The sequence below is a fragment of the Suricata suricatta genome, chromosome 9 (assembly GCF_006229205.1).
Source record: "Suricata suricatta isolate VVHF042 chromosome 9, meerkat_22Aug2017_6uvM2_HiC, whole genome shotgun sequence".
Classification (NCBI taxonomy): Eukaryota; Metazoa; Chordata; class Mammalia; order Carnivora; family Herpestidae; genus Suricata; species Suricata suricatta.
Genome location: NC_043708.1, coordinates 101,308,636 through 101,325,767, shown reverse-complemented (window position 1 = coordinate 101,325,767; position 17,132 = coordinate 101,308,636). Strand labels below are relative to the sequence as shown.

Here is a 17,132-nt window from a genome sequence, read left to right as displayed (position 1 = left end):
AATGTTAAAGGACTTTACCTTTGTAGCATTGACTTAAAATGGTTTGAAATGTATTATTCATAGGACTAAATAAAAGTGCTGAGATTTTATTTGTAGCACCATAATTGTTCAGCTCTAAAATTGATAAGTTGAAATTTTTTTAGATAAATGTATGAGTTGCCTGCTAGAAGTAGCTCTTTCTGGAAACGAAGAACAGAAGCCTTTTGATTACAAACTGCGGCCTGAAATTGCTGTCTACGTAGACTTGGCTTTGGGTTGTTCAAAAGAACCTGCTCGAAGTCTTTGGATTAGCATGCAGGATTATGCTGTTAGTAAAGGTAAGATGAAGAGGTTAAAGTTGATAAATATGGAGATGGCTTATAATACTAACATATGTATAATATACGTAAATAGAAAATCACAGGAATCACCTTATTTTTTATACAGAAAAAAGTACTTTACAAATAACATTAAACTTAAATTTCTTTTGGGGTGCCTGGGTGGCTCAGTCGGTTGAACATCTAACTTTGGCTCAGGTCATGATCTCACGGTTTGTGATTTCGAGCCCCGCATGGGGCTCTGTTCTGACAGCTCAGAGCCTGGAACCTGCTTTGGATTCTGTGTCTCCCTCTCTGCCCCTCCTCAGCTTGTACTCTGTCTCGCTCGCTCAAAAAATAAACAAACATTAAAAAAAAATTTTTTTTAAAGTTCTTTTTCCTCTTTGTGGAAAATAGGTATGCATTTTGGCAAACCTACTATGGGAAAACTGAGATTTATATATATATATATATATATATATATATATATATATATACACACACACACATATACATATATATATGATAAATACCAAGGCAAACATTTTACTGCAGGATTCCCTGCAGTGTGTGTAAATAGACCTAGTTTAAGAGTCTGTTAATGAATCTCTTCCCTTTGTAAGCCCTAGGGTAAGAACGAAAAAGCTGTATATGTAGAAATCTAAGCTCTAGGCCTGGTCATTTTCCTTCTCTGTAAAACACTTGCCCACTACAGAGTACTGGTGAAGATACCAATTTGAAATAAGATGGACTATTGACTATAGTCATAAAGTGTGGGGCAAGTATGCAGTGTTATTTCAATTTCTAGTATTATTTGATTAATAAAATTAACTTTATGTACAAGTTTCAAAAGATATACCTGATTTCTTTTTAGTTCCCATGTTTTCATTTTTAACAATGACTTTGATTATTCAGAATCCCATATCCCTAGTTGTCTTTGTCTGTGGCGTTTTTTTCTTATCATATCTTTAGTTTCCCTCTATTTTTTGAATTGTCTTCCTTCTGTGATAAAAATTGTTAAAGTAAATATATTTTTACATTTTACTGTCTTTCATTTTGTGTAATAAACATGAAATAAGGTGCATGTTCAAATCTTTAAAACACTATTAGATATGATATTTTGAAAGTTTAATTTCATCTAGTTTATCATTCCTTTTATTTATTCATTCTGTATTATATTGACTCTAAGCAGAAGTGGAAAAATATGGTAATGGAGGAGGAAAAATACTAAGTTGTATTTTCTGATATTCTCACATATTTACATGATTTGATTGGGATGTGCAGTTAGGGGTTTTCTTTTTTATAATATCACTTGTTAATTGCAGTTAGAGCTTTTAAAAACAAAATACAAACATAAGATGAATAAAAAGTCATTATATGGCTCTCTCTGTGGAATTGCTTATACACTGCAGCTTAGACATTATACCTGAATAGTGGAAACATTCTGTAGCACTTGATATGAAATGACTGTAACTTTAATGAAGAAAAGAACCCATTAATTTACAAATTGTACAGGAGGACAATCTCTTGCTAAATTAGAAACACAGCAGAGGGTCTTACTTTAGTTTGCGTTTTAAATTGAGTATTAGCTTCCTTGAAATGGGTCATGTTTGATTTTTAAGTCATAGCAGCTGTCAGAATCACAGTCTTTCCCTTGGAACAGATGATTTCACAGGAACCTAATGTGGGAAAAGTTTTATATAATGTATTCTCTCATCTCAAGATTTCCTGTAGCCTATATGATTTTCTTAATATTATGCATATTTATATTGTCAGGGTGTTCTTTTTTTTTAACCTGTAAAATAGGTAAGTGTGAACTTAGTTACCTAAGCACACAGAAATGACTGGAACACCAAGATGTAAAATTTTATCTTTTGAGATAGGAATTTTAAGAAGGGATTAAGAAGAAATAAAGTTAACTTGGGGCTTGATATTTTCCGTGGGTGTTTTTTGTGTTTGGTTTTATTTTTAAGTAGCATGGTAAATCCGTCAAATTAACAGTCTAGCAGACAGTAAACCTCCCACCCCCATTTGGAATCTGCTGAATGTACTACATGTTTACAGTATAGTATGCTAACATGGAATTAAAGAATCCACCTGCCTAGTTCTCATCATCTAATGCTGTGATTTCAGTTTTCTATTGCATGTAATTATCTGTGTTCATTATTTCATTTCTTACCCACTTCATTTCATTTCATTTCATTTTTGTATTCATAATATCTGCTTCATGGCTTCAAATACTAGATATACTAGTGACTAGTTTACACAATCTCTCGACTAGGATACTTAATAGACAGTATTCAAAACCATACTCCTGATTCCAGCTCCTTATTTCCCCAAAGTGTTCTACCTGTGGTCTGGCTGTCAATAGATGACAGCCACATTCTAAGTACATTTCTAGTCAACTTTGACTTCTTGTATTTGCACATCTGGTCCATGAACAAATCCTGTCGACTCTGCCTTCAAAATGCTTTTGGAATCTGACCACTTCTTACTACCTCCCCTGCTACTGCTTTGGTCTCAGCCACTATTGTTTCTCACCTGAGTTACTGTAGTTCTGCTTTTGCAGTCCCTATCTGGTTCACCAATCAGCAGTCACAGTCAGCCTTTTAAAACACAAGTCGGATCATATTGTATCTCCATTCAGAGCCTTCTAATGGTGCTACTTGTTCGTGCACACTTTTTTTCTGGCCACAGTGGCCTCTCTAACCCATCTCAGGGCCTCTACACTAGTTTTTTCTGAGGGGACCTTTCCCAATTTCATCTACATGTCTACTCACTGATACCTTATCAGAGACCTTTGCAAACTAGCCTGTATAAAATAGTGTGGTACTCCCTGTTCTCCTTGCCCTATTCTATTTTTCTCTGTAGCACTTTCCTCTCATATTAATGTTTATATTTATTGGTATCTCCGACCCCCCAATTAGAATATAAATTCTGTGAGATCAGGGACTTAGTTTTGTTAACTGCTGTGTCCTTAGCACACAGAACAGTATATGGGATCTAGCAGGTGCTTTTGTTAAATAACGTTTAGGAAATGATAACATTCAGCTGTTGGATTACTAAAGCCATTAAAATTACCTCTAAACTGTTTTCTGAGCCCTTTTTTTTTTAATGCATCATTTTTGTTTTCAGATTGGGACAGTGCAACTTTAAGTAACGAGTCACTCTTGGACACTGTGTCTAGATTTGTTCTTGCAGCCCTTCTGAAACACACAAATTTACTTAGCCAAGCATGTGGAGAAAGCCGGCAAGTAACTTAAAACTATCCTCAGACAAATATTTGCTCTCATGATGTTAGAAATTAGGTAACTTTTCTATTTTGGTTCTTTATTTAGATATCAGCCTGGTAAAAGCTTGTCAGAAGTGTACCGTTGTGTGTACAAAGTTCGAAGTCGTTTACTTGCTTGCAAGAACCTTGAACTTATTCAGACCAGGTCATCATCACGAGACAGATGGGTAAAGTTGGAAATTAGTCAATTTCTGTTTTTCTGCAAGCTGTGAGAGATAGCTCCTTATTGGTTTGTGTGAGGGGGAAAAATGTGCCTTGATTATTGCAGATGTTCAATCAATATGGAGTACATACTTCTTTTTATAGTGAAGAAATTGGATGAATAAAAGATTTGGGGTTTATTTAATACCACATTTATTAAGTAATATGGCTGCTAGGAAAGTTTGAATATTCATAGGCTATATAAGTAAGAATAAATTGATTTGTCCAAATCATATGAAATATATTTCCTTTATTTTGTGCTGATCAGACCACATTTGAATTGTCCTATTTAATTTGGGGTGCCATAATTGACAAGGGACATTAACAAAAGCTACCTTGGATTGGTGAAAGGTCTGAAAGTCATCTTATATAAAAACTGGAAGTGTCAAAAACATTTAGCCTAGGGAAATAAAAACAAAGGAGAAACACATGATAGCTGCCTTAAAAATACTTAAAAAGCTTCCATGTAGAAGAGGAAGTAAGGGTGTTTCTTTTTCCAGAGGGTATAGACAGCACCAAAAGGTAACAATTGAATGGAGAATCACTATTAGCCTTCTCATGATTAGAGTTGTCCATCACTGGTTGTAAAGATTGAAACCTTTTAAGATTACTCCAGAGGTTATTCTTGTAACAAAAATAGGTGATTTTTAAAGTGCTGGATAATATATTACCTTCAGAAATGATTGCTTTGAAACTTTATGTATTAGAGGCTTTGTACTCTTTTACTGAGATCTTAGATTTTAAAAGCCAAACTCTGTGTCTGTGTTTGTATTCAGACTTCTTTTGGCATGCACCAACTTAATATTTGTGGATCAAATTATTTGTTAGTGACCTTAAAGGTCCAGGAAATGTATTAATATGCCATTTTGTTGAGGCTTATATTTAAAACTTACATATTTTGGGGATAAATGACTTTTTAATGTATTGTATGAGTCTGACTGCTCAGTATCCCCATCTCTGTAAAATTCTTAAATTATTTACTGGTTGTCAATCACAAAATAACTTTTATTAAGCATCTAAGGATATCATTAAATTTTTTCACCTTTATACTAAAATACAATATACTTTATACTAAAATCTGTGGGGGAAATCATACATACTGTTACGGTATTTGTGACACTTAACTTTTGTTGCAAGGACTCTGTCCTCTAGATGGCTGCTTGTTAGCTTAACCACTGTAGGAAATAAAATTAAGATTATTTTTATCAGATTTCCAATTTGTGGTTTCTTCAGGGGAAAATAAAGAAATTAAAAAATTAAAAATAGTACTATTTGTATAATTTGAAATTTGCTAAGAGTAGAGCTTAAGTGTCCTCCTCCAAGAAATGTTTGAAAAATACTATTTTAAATTAGAATTATTAAACATTTATACAGAGTAGTAATAGCATACAGAGCTTGAGTGAGACTGAATGGTATAAAAATTCATGTTCTTAAAATTACCTTTTATGCTTGGTTTTATACTCAACTCATTTTAAGTTGAAGTTCTGTAAGAGTTTATAGCTGAATAGCAATATAAATTTGAATCAACTTATGACATTCTAAACAAAATACTGAGGGAAAGAGAGCATATAGGTGTCTCTGTACATATTTTGTGTACATAGATTCTTTCTAATCTTTTCAGATTTATTCAGTGTATCTTTTGGGATTTTGTAATAAAATTCATGTGTTGATATTAGCAGCATTTTCCATGTAAAGTCAAAGTTTTAATGAAGTTTTTCAGTTTTGGAAAAGTATATTCAGTGTAGCTTTGATGGTTTCTTTCAGATCTCAGAAAACCAGGATTCTGCAGATGTTGATCCTCAGGAGCATTCATTTACCCGGACCATTGATGAAGAAGCTGAAATGGAAGAACAGGCTGAGCGAGACAGGGAAGAGGGGCATCCTGAGCCGGAGGATGAGGAAGAAGAACGGGAACATGAAGTGATGACAGCTGGCAGTGAGTACACCCTTCTTCCTTCCCAGACCCGCATCTTTGCATTCTTTGTGGTAGGGGACCTGACTGGAGAAGAGGAAGGCAGACATTTCTCTCTTTTTTTTTCTAAAAGGATCTGAATATCATATTCTCCTGGTGAATTTACATTAGCTAATGTTTCAGCTCTTAAAAACTGTGCTAGTTTCATTTTGAAACTATTGGATTGCATTTTTGGGGCTGAAAAGCTCTGAAAGCAGGCTTTTAGAAACAGTAACTATTCCACTGAGTCTTATGCATGAAATAATGCCCATGAGTGATTGGATAAGGTCATTCAGAGTTTGTTTTGTAGGGTACCAATTTGTCCATTGGCCTGGCCCCTCTGTGTGATGAGAAAGAGAGCCTTTTCCAGCACTTATTAGGAGAACCTACTTATTTTTTTATATGCCGCACTCCTAAAATTATAAATTTCACCTGCTGACTACATACGCTGCCATTGTCAGTAGAGAGCAAGAATATGCATGAGAATTCTATTGGCTGGGTAAAATGACACTTTTCATACTTACATATTCCAAGGCCACAGTAGTTTTTAAAGGTAATCATTAGATATTTAAAAGGAAAAACCAAAGCTTTTAAACATTTGTTAGTATCTTTTGAGTGATTTGGCTATTTCAAGTTAAAATGTATATTCATTTTATAGACTAAAACATGGCTACCTATGCATTTGGTATTGTGATTATCTGTGTGTATCAATCAGTTTGACACTTACTGTATTATCACTTTATTTGTGTTTCATATTCTTGTAAAAATGATTTGGAGGTGCTTCAAAACCCAAAAACCACTAAAAAAAGCAAGGAGAAAGGGGATTGGAGATGGGGAGGGAGAATAATTATATTTTAAAAACCTAGGCTGAAGGAACTTTTGCAGTTGAACTTAAAACTTAAGTTTAGAAATTCTGGAAAGCAAAGGCCAAAGGGGAAAACATGGTAGCAAACTATAACCTTCAATTATAGTAAAAGAAAGCATAATAGTCATTTGGGAAGTAATAAGTTTTGAATCAGCTACGGTTTTTGAGCACCTGTGTTACATGCGGGGCACTGGGTCAGATGCTTCACATAGATGGATAATCCTCACAATAGTCTAATGTGATGCATTCTAGTATTTACTCCATCTTAAAGATGGGCAAACTGAGAGGTAAGGAGCCAAAATTATGTGCCTAGGGCCATAGTTAGTAGCAGCTGGAAATAGAATGAGATCTGCCCTAAGTTCTAGTGACCCTTCTCTTAATTACTCTAACTGAATTCAAGCTTTATACTGAGTTTGTTGCTTTGATTTTTACAGAAATAAGAGGCTTTAAATAGCATAAAGAAAATATTATATAATAATTCTATAGAATACACATATGAAATCCATTTTTAAAGTTTGTACTTCAGTATTAACAGATGAATCTAGTATTTTACCAACATTTATGCTTGGGTGCCCCATAAAGAATACTGTCTTCACTCCAAATTTGACCAAAAAATTCTTTTCCGATTGTGAAGTATATACCACTGCATCAGAACCTTATTAAACTCACTGACTTTTTACACTCGTGAATTGGGAAGGGCTGGTATTAGATGGACATTCTCGGTGATGCCACTTGATTCCTGAGGCAATCTTGGCTGCATATTATTATTATATTCAGTTTCAGCAAAGACCTTTAGTCGTTTGGTTTTTTAATGTGTTTGAGATACAGCAGAGTATAGATGTCTGGAATTACATAGACTTTAGAAGGGGAAAAGGGGGGCGCCTGGGTGGCTCAGTCGGTTAAGCCTCCGACTTCGGCTCAGGTCAGATCTCACGTTCGTGGGTTCGAGCACCGCGTCGGGCTGTGTGCTAACAGCTAGCTCAGAGCCTGGAGCCTGCTTCTGGTTCTGTCTCCTCTCTCTGCCCCTTCCCCTCTCATGCTCTGTCTCTCTCTGTATCAAAAATAAATAAAACATTAAAAAACAATAAAATACAGAACGTATTTAAAAAAAAAAGAAGGGGAAAAGGGGCTTTTCATAACTCATGCAACTTAAATTTTATGTTTCTTTTGTAATCTGACATTTTTCGTGGGAAGTTCATGAACATTTCAGAAATAGGCAGTTATTTTTATCTAACCCAGTAGTTTTGAAACTTCAGCAGACCTCAGAATCATCTGGATCACTTGTTAAAACGCAGATTGCTGGTCCCAGGCCTAGAATTTCTGATTCAGGTCTGGGGTGGGCCTGATAATTTGCATTTCTAACAAGTGCCCAGAAAATGTTGATGCTCCTGGTCTGGGGTCACTTGGAAAGCATTGACCTAATTCATGAATAAGAGTAGAAATAGAATAAACTAAATCTAAATTCTATAAAGGCATAGTTACTTCCTATTTTAATTTTCTTGTGAAAAGCTTAATATGTATTTAATATAATCTTAACTTAGTTACTATGCTATATTTAATGTCTAAAAAATAACTTTTCCCTTTTCAGTGAGTTTTTGATCCAAACTTTATGACTATTTTTATTGTTATTTTCTTTGCTCTTCTCTCCCCATGTGTTAAGACCTTGTTTTTGTGTTGCATGTTACAGAAATCTTTCAGTGTTTCCTCTCAGCCCGTGAAGTAGCTCGTAGCCGAGATCGAGATAGAATGAACAGTGGGGCAGGGTCTGGGGCTCGAACTGATGATCCACCTCCCCAGTCCCAGCAAGAGCGAAGGGTCAGCACAGACCTTCCTGAAGGTCAGGACGTGTACACGGCTGCCTGCAACTCTGTGATCCATCGGTGTGCCCTGTTAATATTAGGAGTCAGTCCTGTGATTGATGAGCTTCAGAAGCGGAAGGAAGAAGGACAGCTGCAGCAGCCTTCAGCCAGCGCCTCAGAAGGGGGCGGACTGATGACCAGGTGGGACTGGCTAGTCACAGTGGTCTTCTGAGATGAACACATGTGGAGGAGGAAATACAGATTCACTAGGGTGAAGTAATATATTAATGTGTTAAAGTAATGTAAAGAGTGATGCTGATTCGGCCTGGAATAGAAATTTCTAATTAAACGAGGAGGCGCAGTTTTTCATACATATAAACAAAAGACGTTGACACATATATGAAGTTACTTGCATGTCTCTGTGATTTAGTGGCATGCAAGTTAGTTTGATGTCATTATAAAGGGCTTTGTGCTTACAGAAGAGTCAGGATTTCCCATTGCCATATATAATTACTCCTCACTGTGTGTGTATATATTGTATCTGTGCTGCTAGTTCTGTTCAATTTTATGTATACTAACAATCCCAAATTGAAAAACTTTTCTTTGTGCATATGAGACAGGAGTGAAAGTCTTACTGCTGAGAACCGGCTAATCCATGCAAGTCCAAATTATAGACTGATCAAATCAAGGAGTGAATCTGATTTGTCTCAGCCTGAATCAGATGAAGAGGGATACGCACTGGTAGGTATACCTAGATTCAGTAAAGAGGGATTTTTGCTTTCAGTGTATTGATACATAATAGTTTGGTAAGTATGATATGTTTGTTTTAGACATATAAAAACTTTTTAAAAAGAACTTTTAAGAAAACTATGATAACTGTGGTATCATATTTACCATCTATATGTTAATAGAATTTTCAGATTTCTATTTTTAGTTTTTAAAAATTTTATTTATTTTATTTTTTATTTTTGAGAGAAAGCACATGGCGGTGGGGTTGAGGAGAAAGAGAGAAAATCTGAAGCAGCTCCAAGGTTTGAGCTGTCAGCGAAAGTCAGATGCTCAACCAACTAAGCCACTGAGACGCCTCTCAGATTTGTCTTTAGTTCTGACTTCTTCCTAAACTCTAAATTCATATATCTAACTCCTTGTTGGACAGTCCACCTGAACAAGTCAGGTTACCCCAATCTTAATCTATCCAAAAATACATCTTTCTCTCAAACCATCTTTTCGTATCTTCCCTTAGTAGGTGGTATTATTAACTACTCAGGATTCATTCTTTTCTTATCCTTATTTTCTTGTCTTTGCAAAACCCCATACTCCCTACAATCCAGCTAGTCAAATCTTGCAATTTTTAAAAAAATTTTTTAATGTCTTTATTTTATTTTGAGAGAGACAGAGAGCAAGCAGGGGAGGGGCAGAGAGAGGGGTAGACTCAGACTCTGAAGCAGGTTCCAGGTTCTGAGCTGTCAGCCCAAAGCCCACCATGGGGCTCGAACTCATGGACTGTGAGATCATGACCTGAGATGAAGTCGGACACTTAACCGACTGAGCCATCCAGGCGCCCCAAGTCTTGCAAATTTTAACCTTAATATGTTTCTAATATGTCCTTTCTATCCCTTTTGCCACTGTTCTATTTCAAACTTTCCTTCTTTTATGCTCGGACTAGTCCAGAAGCCTCTGAACTCGTTGGCCTACCCCTTGTTTTGTGCCCTTCTTTCACATTTCACAAGTCTGTTTATATCTCCTCAATTTAAAATCTGCCAGTAATTCTCAGTTACCTTCCAAAAAAGCCCCAGGACCTGGACTGCAGGCATTTAAGGTAAAAATGAAACAGATGAAATGCTGATTTACCTAACAAATAGAAAGTAAACTATGCTATAGTATGATGGGTCAGTTACAGTGTGAAACTGAGATTGCTTCTGTTTGAGTAGTTTTGGATTTGGAATTCATAGCTGGATTTGCATTTTGACTCTTGCTCTGTCTAGTATGTGAATAATCTATATGTGTTACTTGACTTCTCTGGGCCTTAGTGTCCCACTGTGTGATAGAAAGACATTAGTGCCTGTTGTGTTTATGGCAATTGTGAGACATGGCTTCTGGCCTTGGTTCTACTTTTGAAGAGCTGTGAGACTTTGGTCATGTCACATGACAGCTTAAACAGAAAATCTGGTTTTTTGGACTAAGTGAGTAGTCTGTCAGCTCCATTTTTAGCTCTGAAATTTCTCTACAAATTTATATATAATTTCTATATAAATTGAGGTGATGGATATGAAAATATTTTTGAAAAGTATAAAGTATTACATAAACAGAAAGGTATTGTTTCAGAGAAACTTCTAAGCAAAGAAGATTCCTCATCTAAGGAAAGTTCAGCAGTGTCCCTAAGCAGGTTTTATTGTACTATGGTGTTTTGTTTTTCCCTCCTTTTCTTCTTTACTGTTAGTATCTCTGAGCTGCCAGTTCATGTTCCCTCTCTTACAGTCTCTGAGATTCCTCTCTGTTATTCCTGTCTGATCAGTCTCATTATCTAGTCTCCCAACTCTGTGATAATTTTATAACATGGATCATGTTACTTCTCTACTCAAAACCTCCAGTGACCGCTTTTTATCAGTTTAGAAGCATAACTCCCTAAGGAGTCTACGAGACTCTACATATGCCGGCTCCACTCTCATCTCTTTTACTGTCCTTCTTAATTGATGACTCTCCTTCTACCACATTGGCCTCTTGCTTTTTCCATGAACATACCACACAGCCTCCTCTTAGGGCCTTTACCTGACTTCCCCCCACTAGAATACTGTTGTCTGCCTGGCTAATTCCCTCACATCAACTTTTCATTCTGTTGTTACTTTTTCAGTGAGGCCTACTCTGATCCTTCTGTTTAAAATTGCAGTTTGCCCTCCTTTCCACATATTCAGTCCCTGTTACTTTGCCTTGCTGGGTTTTCCCCCCACAGCACCAGACATAATTTTGTTTATCACTTTCTCTCAGCCTGTACTACACTATAAGCTCCTGGGGGACAGGAGGTTTGCTGTTTCATTTACTGCTGTATTGCAAGTACCTGTAGGTATAGTGCCTGGTATGTAGGAGTAGGCAGTCACTAAATTTTTTTGTTTAAATGAATTATTGTCTAATCTATTTTGGTGAAATATTTGTGCCATTCTGTCCTTCCTATTCTTAAAATTTTTTTTAATGTTTATTTATATTTGAGAGAGGGAGAGAGAGAGAGAGCAAGAGCAGGGGAGGGGCAGGGAGAGAGATGGAGACAGAATCTGAAGCAGGCTTCAGGCTCTGAGCTGTCAGCACAGAGCCCATTGTGGGGCTTGAACTCACGAGCTGTGAGTTGAATTCTCAATCAACTGAGCCACCCAGGTGTTCATTTCTTTTTTTAAGTTGGTAAAAATGTTTCTAAGCTTTAATTCAGGCCTTTGTTACCTTTGCTTGGACTGGTAGTTTTCAAACTTATCTCCCTACTTTATTTACTTCTCCTTAGACACTGTTCCCAAAGTTAGAGCTCTTTTTTTATTACTTTTTTTTTTTTGAGAGAGCGAGTGAGCCCCTAAAGTTAGAGCTCTTGAAAACACACACAAGGGCACCTGATGGATCAGTTGGTTAAGCGTCTGACTTAGGCTTAGATCATGATCTCACGGCTCATGGGTTTGAGCTCTGGATCAGGCTCTGTGCTGACAGCTCAGAGACTGGAGCCTGCTTTGGATTCTGTGTTTCCATCTCTCTTCCCTGCTCATGCTCGCTCTCTCTCTCTCTCTCTCTCTCTCTCTCTCTCAAAAATAAACACACATTAAAAAAAATTAAAACACAACAAGAAGAACAACACCTCCTGGCCACACTACCTTCCTACTGAAAACACTCAGTGATTCTGCACTACCTACCGAGAACTCAAAGATACTGGAAAATGTTCCCTTCCTGCCTTTGGAGCCAGTTATCCCCGCAATAATCTGTACTTTTGGCATGATAATCCACCTTCCAGACCCCAGGCATACCTCTTGAGCCTCTGCTCAAGCGCTATTTGTCTTAAATGTCCTTCTGGATTTTTCTTTCTCTAAAGAACTGGCTGAAGTGTCAGCTCTTCCAGAAAGCTTTCCCAAGAATGCGTTAGTCACAGTGAGTCTCCATGTTATTTCTATGGCGTTTTGTTAGGGCTGAAAGAAACTGAGAGAGCCCTCGGTAAGATTTTGTACACTTCAGATTTATATCCTATGATGTTTTGCTAAAGGTGGGCCACCAAATGGGAACAGCATAATGACTAATGACTTCTGCAACCTTTCTTCTTTTGCCACCATTTTAAAAAAATTCTGTGATAGAGTACAAATGAAATTCCTAGTAAGACCATAATGTCAAATCTGTGCATAAATAAGCCATCTGTGGTTTATATTTGGTTGGCTGTACATAAAAGCAAAGCAGATAGTTGTCTACACCCCTCCCCAACAGAAAGATACTTTTGTTCTTCCTGAAAACCTTCAGTGTTTTATTGAGCTGTCTGCAATTTGACCAATTAGAGATTTCTATATTTAATAGCTTTTTTTTTTTTTTTTTTGAGAGAGAGAGTGGGTGTGCATGCATGCTTGAGGGTCTGAGGGAGGAAGAGAGAATCTTAAGCAGGCTTTATGCCCAATGCAGAGACCAATGTGGGACTCGATTCAATGACCGTGAGATCATAACCTGAGCCAGATTCAAGAATTGGACACTTAACCAACTGAGCCACCCAGGCTCCCCTTAACAGGCTTTTAAAAACATTTAAAAATCCTTTAAAATACTGCTAGTAGCCTTAGGACTATGTTACTTTTCTGTTAGTGTGAATTCACTAGATTCTAAAATTAGACTCTAAAATGCCTAGCCAAGACTAGTGGGGCTTTTGAAAAGAATGGAAAGTAAGAATAGAGAAAGTAATAATTACTAAGATTATAGTGTAATTGGAAGATAAAAGATAAAGATTCCTGGGGCACCTAGACGGCTGACTCTTGGTTTTGGTTCAGGTTATGATTCCACGATTTGTGAGTTCAGAGCCTAACATTGGGCCCTGTGCTGGTAGTGCAGAACCTGCTTGGGATTCTCTCCCTTTCTTCCTCTGCCTCCCCCACTTGTGCATTTGCTTGCTCGCTCTCTCTCAAAATAAATAAACTTAAAAAAAATGGCAGTGATTTCAAAGAAGAAAAGGTGACAACAAAGAAAAACTTATGCTACTTTATAATGTTAATTAGTGTTCACCTTCACTTTGTGTTTTAGTATCTCGGAGTTATGTGACTGGGCTTTTTAAATTCTGTTTTCAATGGGTTTTTAGAGACTTTGTATTAGACCTTTAGTCTGACTTGACTGGTATATAAGTAGCACATTGCTATAATTTTATATATTTATCTCTAATATTGCATTAAATCTAATCTTACAACGCTTTTCATAACTAAATTTTATTATTTCTTAATTTTTAACTTAATAGAGTGGAAGACGAAATGTTGATTTGGATTTGGCATCATCTCATAGAAAGAGAGGTAAGTATTAAGAAATTAAAAATCTGGTTAAATGAAATAGCTGTTTTTATATCTGATGTATTTAGATATGATTGTCTTTGAAGCATTATTGCCAAAACAAATTTGGAAACATTTTATTGGAAGAGTTGAAGGAAGATCATTTTCTTTAAACTACACCCTTTTAAAATAGAGAAATGTCTAGAATTTAATAACCAGTCCGTTTCTCATTTGTCATGTGATTTGACATTTTTAAAAGTTGTGTGGAACTCCAGAAGAAATGCTTTACATTACGGGGCGTTATGTACATTATTGCTGTTTTAGTTCACTGGTGCAGTTGCCGCAGTTTAAATGGTACTCTGGGAGAACTCTCTTCCGTTCACCTCCCAGCAGTGCGTGCACACTTGCAGGAGGTTTCCACTTTCACTACTCTTTGCCTCTTAGGATAAAGCTTGTGAGACCTGAAATTAGGATTTTTTTGGCAGAAATTTACCCATAAGAAACAGTTTTAGAGTGTCATCAAGAGTTTAGCTTGTTTGTTAGAAGCTTTGTCTTAATAAATACAGTTAACTCTTGGTTTTATATACAAATGTAAGGAAAAGACAGCTGTTTCAGAGAATCTAAATTCAAGGATACCTAAAAATTCTCCACGTTTTACTCTCTGTTAAACAGCACTTTTTTAAACACATTTATACTGTGGTTGTTAAAATGTGAAATGTTCAACATTGGCACTAGTGGCAGTTTGTTAAGAGCCTGTGGGAAAAAGTGTTTTCTTTGATAGTAGGTCTTTTGTACTTCAAAACCAAACCCTTCTCCTGATAGCGTCCTTGGCAGGATGTTCAGTTCCCCCACAGGAGGCCAACTGAGAGATGAGGGAAAACTGAGGAATGAGGGGAAGAAATGCATGCGTAGTTTTTTCCTTTTTGTGTTTATAACTTAGAAGAAGGAATCTTGGCACTTTTGTCAAATAAAATATGATGATACTTGTCCTTTAATTAGAATGCAGAGAATGATTTTTCTGAAATACTAGGAATAATGACTAGAACTGGTACTTTATATGAAGTCTTTGGAAACTGTTACATAGCTGTTGGATTTCTGAAAAATTAATATTTGTGATATGAAAATAATTAAATGATGTTTAGTGTAATTTGCAATATGTATATTATTATATTCTAATTCTTTGAATTTTGGCAGTTTATGTGTCATAATTATCCAGAAAATCCTTTTTCATAACCACTTGACTTAGGAATTGAAATTTTGGTTAGCTCAGGTGAACACTGTTTCTGAAATTTCTGTTACATGTATATCATTTGCTACTAGAGAGACGATGGCTCCAAACTTAACGATTAACATAAGGGATCCAGTCTTTAGTTTAAGAAGCTCCAACTGTGCTCGCTTCAGCAGCACATATACTAAAAAAAAAGAAGCTCCTACTATACTGAATATACTTATGCATGATAGTTTATTAGCTAAAATTATTCTTTTCTCCCAAATCTTCATCATGCTTATGGAAATGCACATGTGAGATTTAGTCTATACTAGCCATGTCAGTATGTGCAAAGTAATGTTTAGAATAAAACAGAAAGTGGTATTATCTTTGAATTAATAATTTAGAATTTGATTGTCAGTTACTTAGGAAAAATGACTATAACCTTCAAAGTTATTGTCCTATAGTTGCTACCTGCTCAAGTATTTAAACTGTTATCCTATGAGTAAATGTGGAGTTTCTATAGTTTTTGATCTAAGTAGATACAAATGAATTAAGCCATTAATTCAAATTGTTTGTGGATAAACCACCTTCTCCAAAAAGCTCAAGGGAATACCAAAACCTATTAACTTATTGGAATTTAACTTTACTTTGTTGAAAACAGAAAAACATCAGGACCTCATGGGAAAAGTTTTTTTATTTTTTAATTATTCACTTAGGAAATTATAATAGAGAAACTAGTTATATAAATTTTCATGATATAACTTAATATGGTACCAGTTTATCTTGGTAATCATTATATTTTAGTGTTCCTAGAGAAAAATCTACTGATGGCTTTGTTCCTAGGAATAGGTGACTAGAAAGTAGAATTACTCTTTGAGGAAGGGCAGCAAAAATAAATAGTTTTCAATCTCATGAATACTAGAGCTATGGGTTAAACAATGAAAATGTACGTTTAATAGTTTTCGTATGGAATTCCTTCTTTAAAATAAATGAACATTGAAAATACATTGAGAATATATTTTGAAAGGAATTTTTAAAAATTGTGTAGTGACTACCTTCTGACTACAGGGTTTGTTTTGTTCTCAAATAATGATAAAATAAACAGCCCTATTTTTCCTTATTTATTGCCAATATGGACTAGATGCCTATCTTCATTCGGGCAAATGAACCACATCTGAGAACTGTTTGGGGCCATTTAGGTGTTCTGATTATAAGCTGAGCTGTGAAGGACAAGCAGATGCCCATCAAGTGAGAATTCTGCCCTGCACTTGTGTACCCCTTTCCAGTATTTTGAAGAAGAAATGACAGTTTTTTCCCCTGCTTAGCTTCCCTTGCATAGCTTACATGTACTTACTAGTCTCGGTGGTCCTGAGGTATTAAAAACCTACTAAACGAAATTAGAGATAAGTTATTATGTCACATTTACTGAAATTAAATGGATGTATCAGTAACAATTACTGGTTGTATGCACATTTCAGCTGCTCTTCTTATCCTTCCAAAGACTTTTCCTTGGGAGTTCTAGCGCCTATCATTTCAGAGTTTGACATTGGGGATACTAGAATTTGTGCTAATGAACTGTGATTGCTTCTTATTCCCTCACTCAAGTTAATCTTTCACAGTTGGCCCAAGGAAGCAAATATAGTAGGAAGGGGTAGAGCAAATAGAGCAAATAAATGTAGATCAGTCAATTTGCTCAGCTGTTTAGAGTCATTAAAGCTAAATTGTAAAACAAAAAAAAGTTATAAATTACTTTAAAAAGAGATAGGTGAAACATTTCTGCTTAACACCTTGGAGATAATAGGACATTTGTATTCATTATTTGTAAACTACTTATATATGCCAGTCATTGTTCTGATGCTTAAAAAATATCAAATCATTTAATTCTTATAACAGCTTGTCAGAATTTTAGACAAAATCTGATAAATGTGTTGGTATTTTGGGACTTTGATAAATATTTAAAAGATTTGCTGTACTTGAGCAGGACTGAGCTCATTCTTCACTGAAAGATGTTACTTAACTTTGCAGATACTTTAATTTTCATACT

General features: G+C 35.8%; 1 protein-coding gene across 6 annotated transcripts in view; it reads left to right on the top strand.

Moving 5' to 3' along the window:
* HERC1 (HECT and RLD domain containing E3 ubiquitin protein ligase family member 1) overlaps positions 1–17,132 on the top strand; it is a 180,117-nt gene that overhangs the window by 79,602 nt on the left and 83,383 nt on the right. For all 6 annotated transcript variants that reach the window (XM_029952982.1, XM_029952984.1, XM_029952983.1 and 3 more), the window contains exons 19-25: positions 144–317; positions 3,432–3,546; positions 3,635–3,755; positions 5,554–5,725; positions 8,293–8,605; positions 9,025–9,145; positions 13,851–13,902. In XM_029952982.1, coding sequence (XP_029808842.1) covers positions 144–317; positions 3,432–3,546; positions 3,635–3,755; positions 5,554–5,725; positions 8,293–8,605; positions 9,025–9,145; positions 13,851–13,902 — 1,068 coding nt within the window. The remainder of the gene's footprint in view (positions 1–143; positions 318–3,431; positions 3,547–3,634; positions 3,756–5,553; positions 5,726–8,292; positions 8,606–9,024; positions 9,146–13,850; positions 13,903–17,132) is intronic.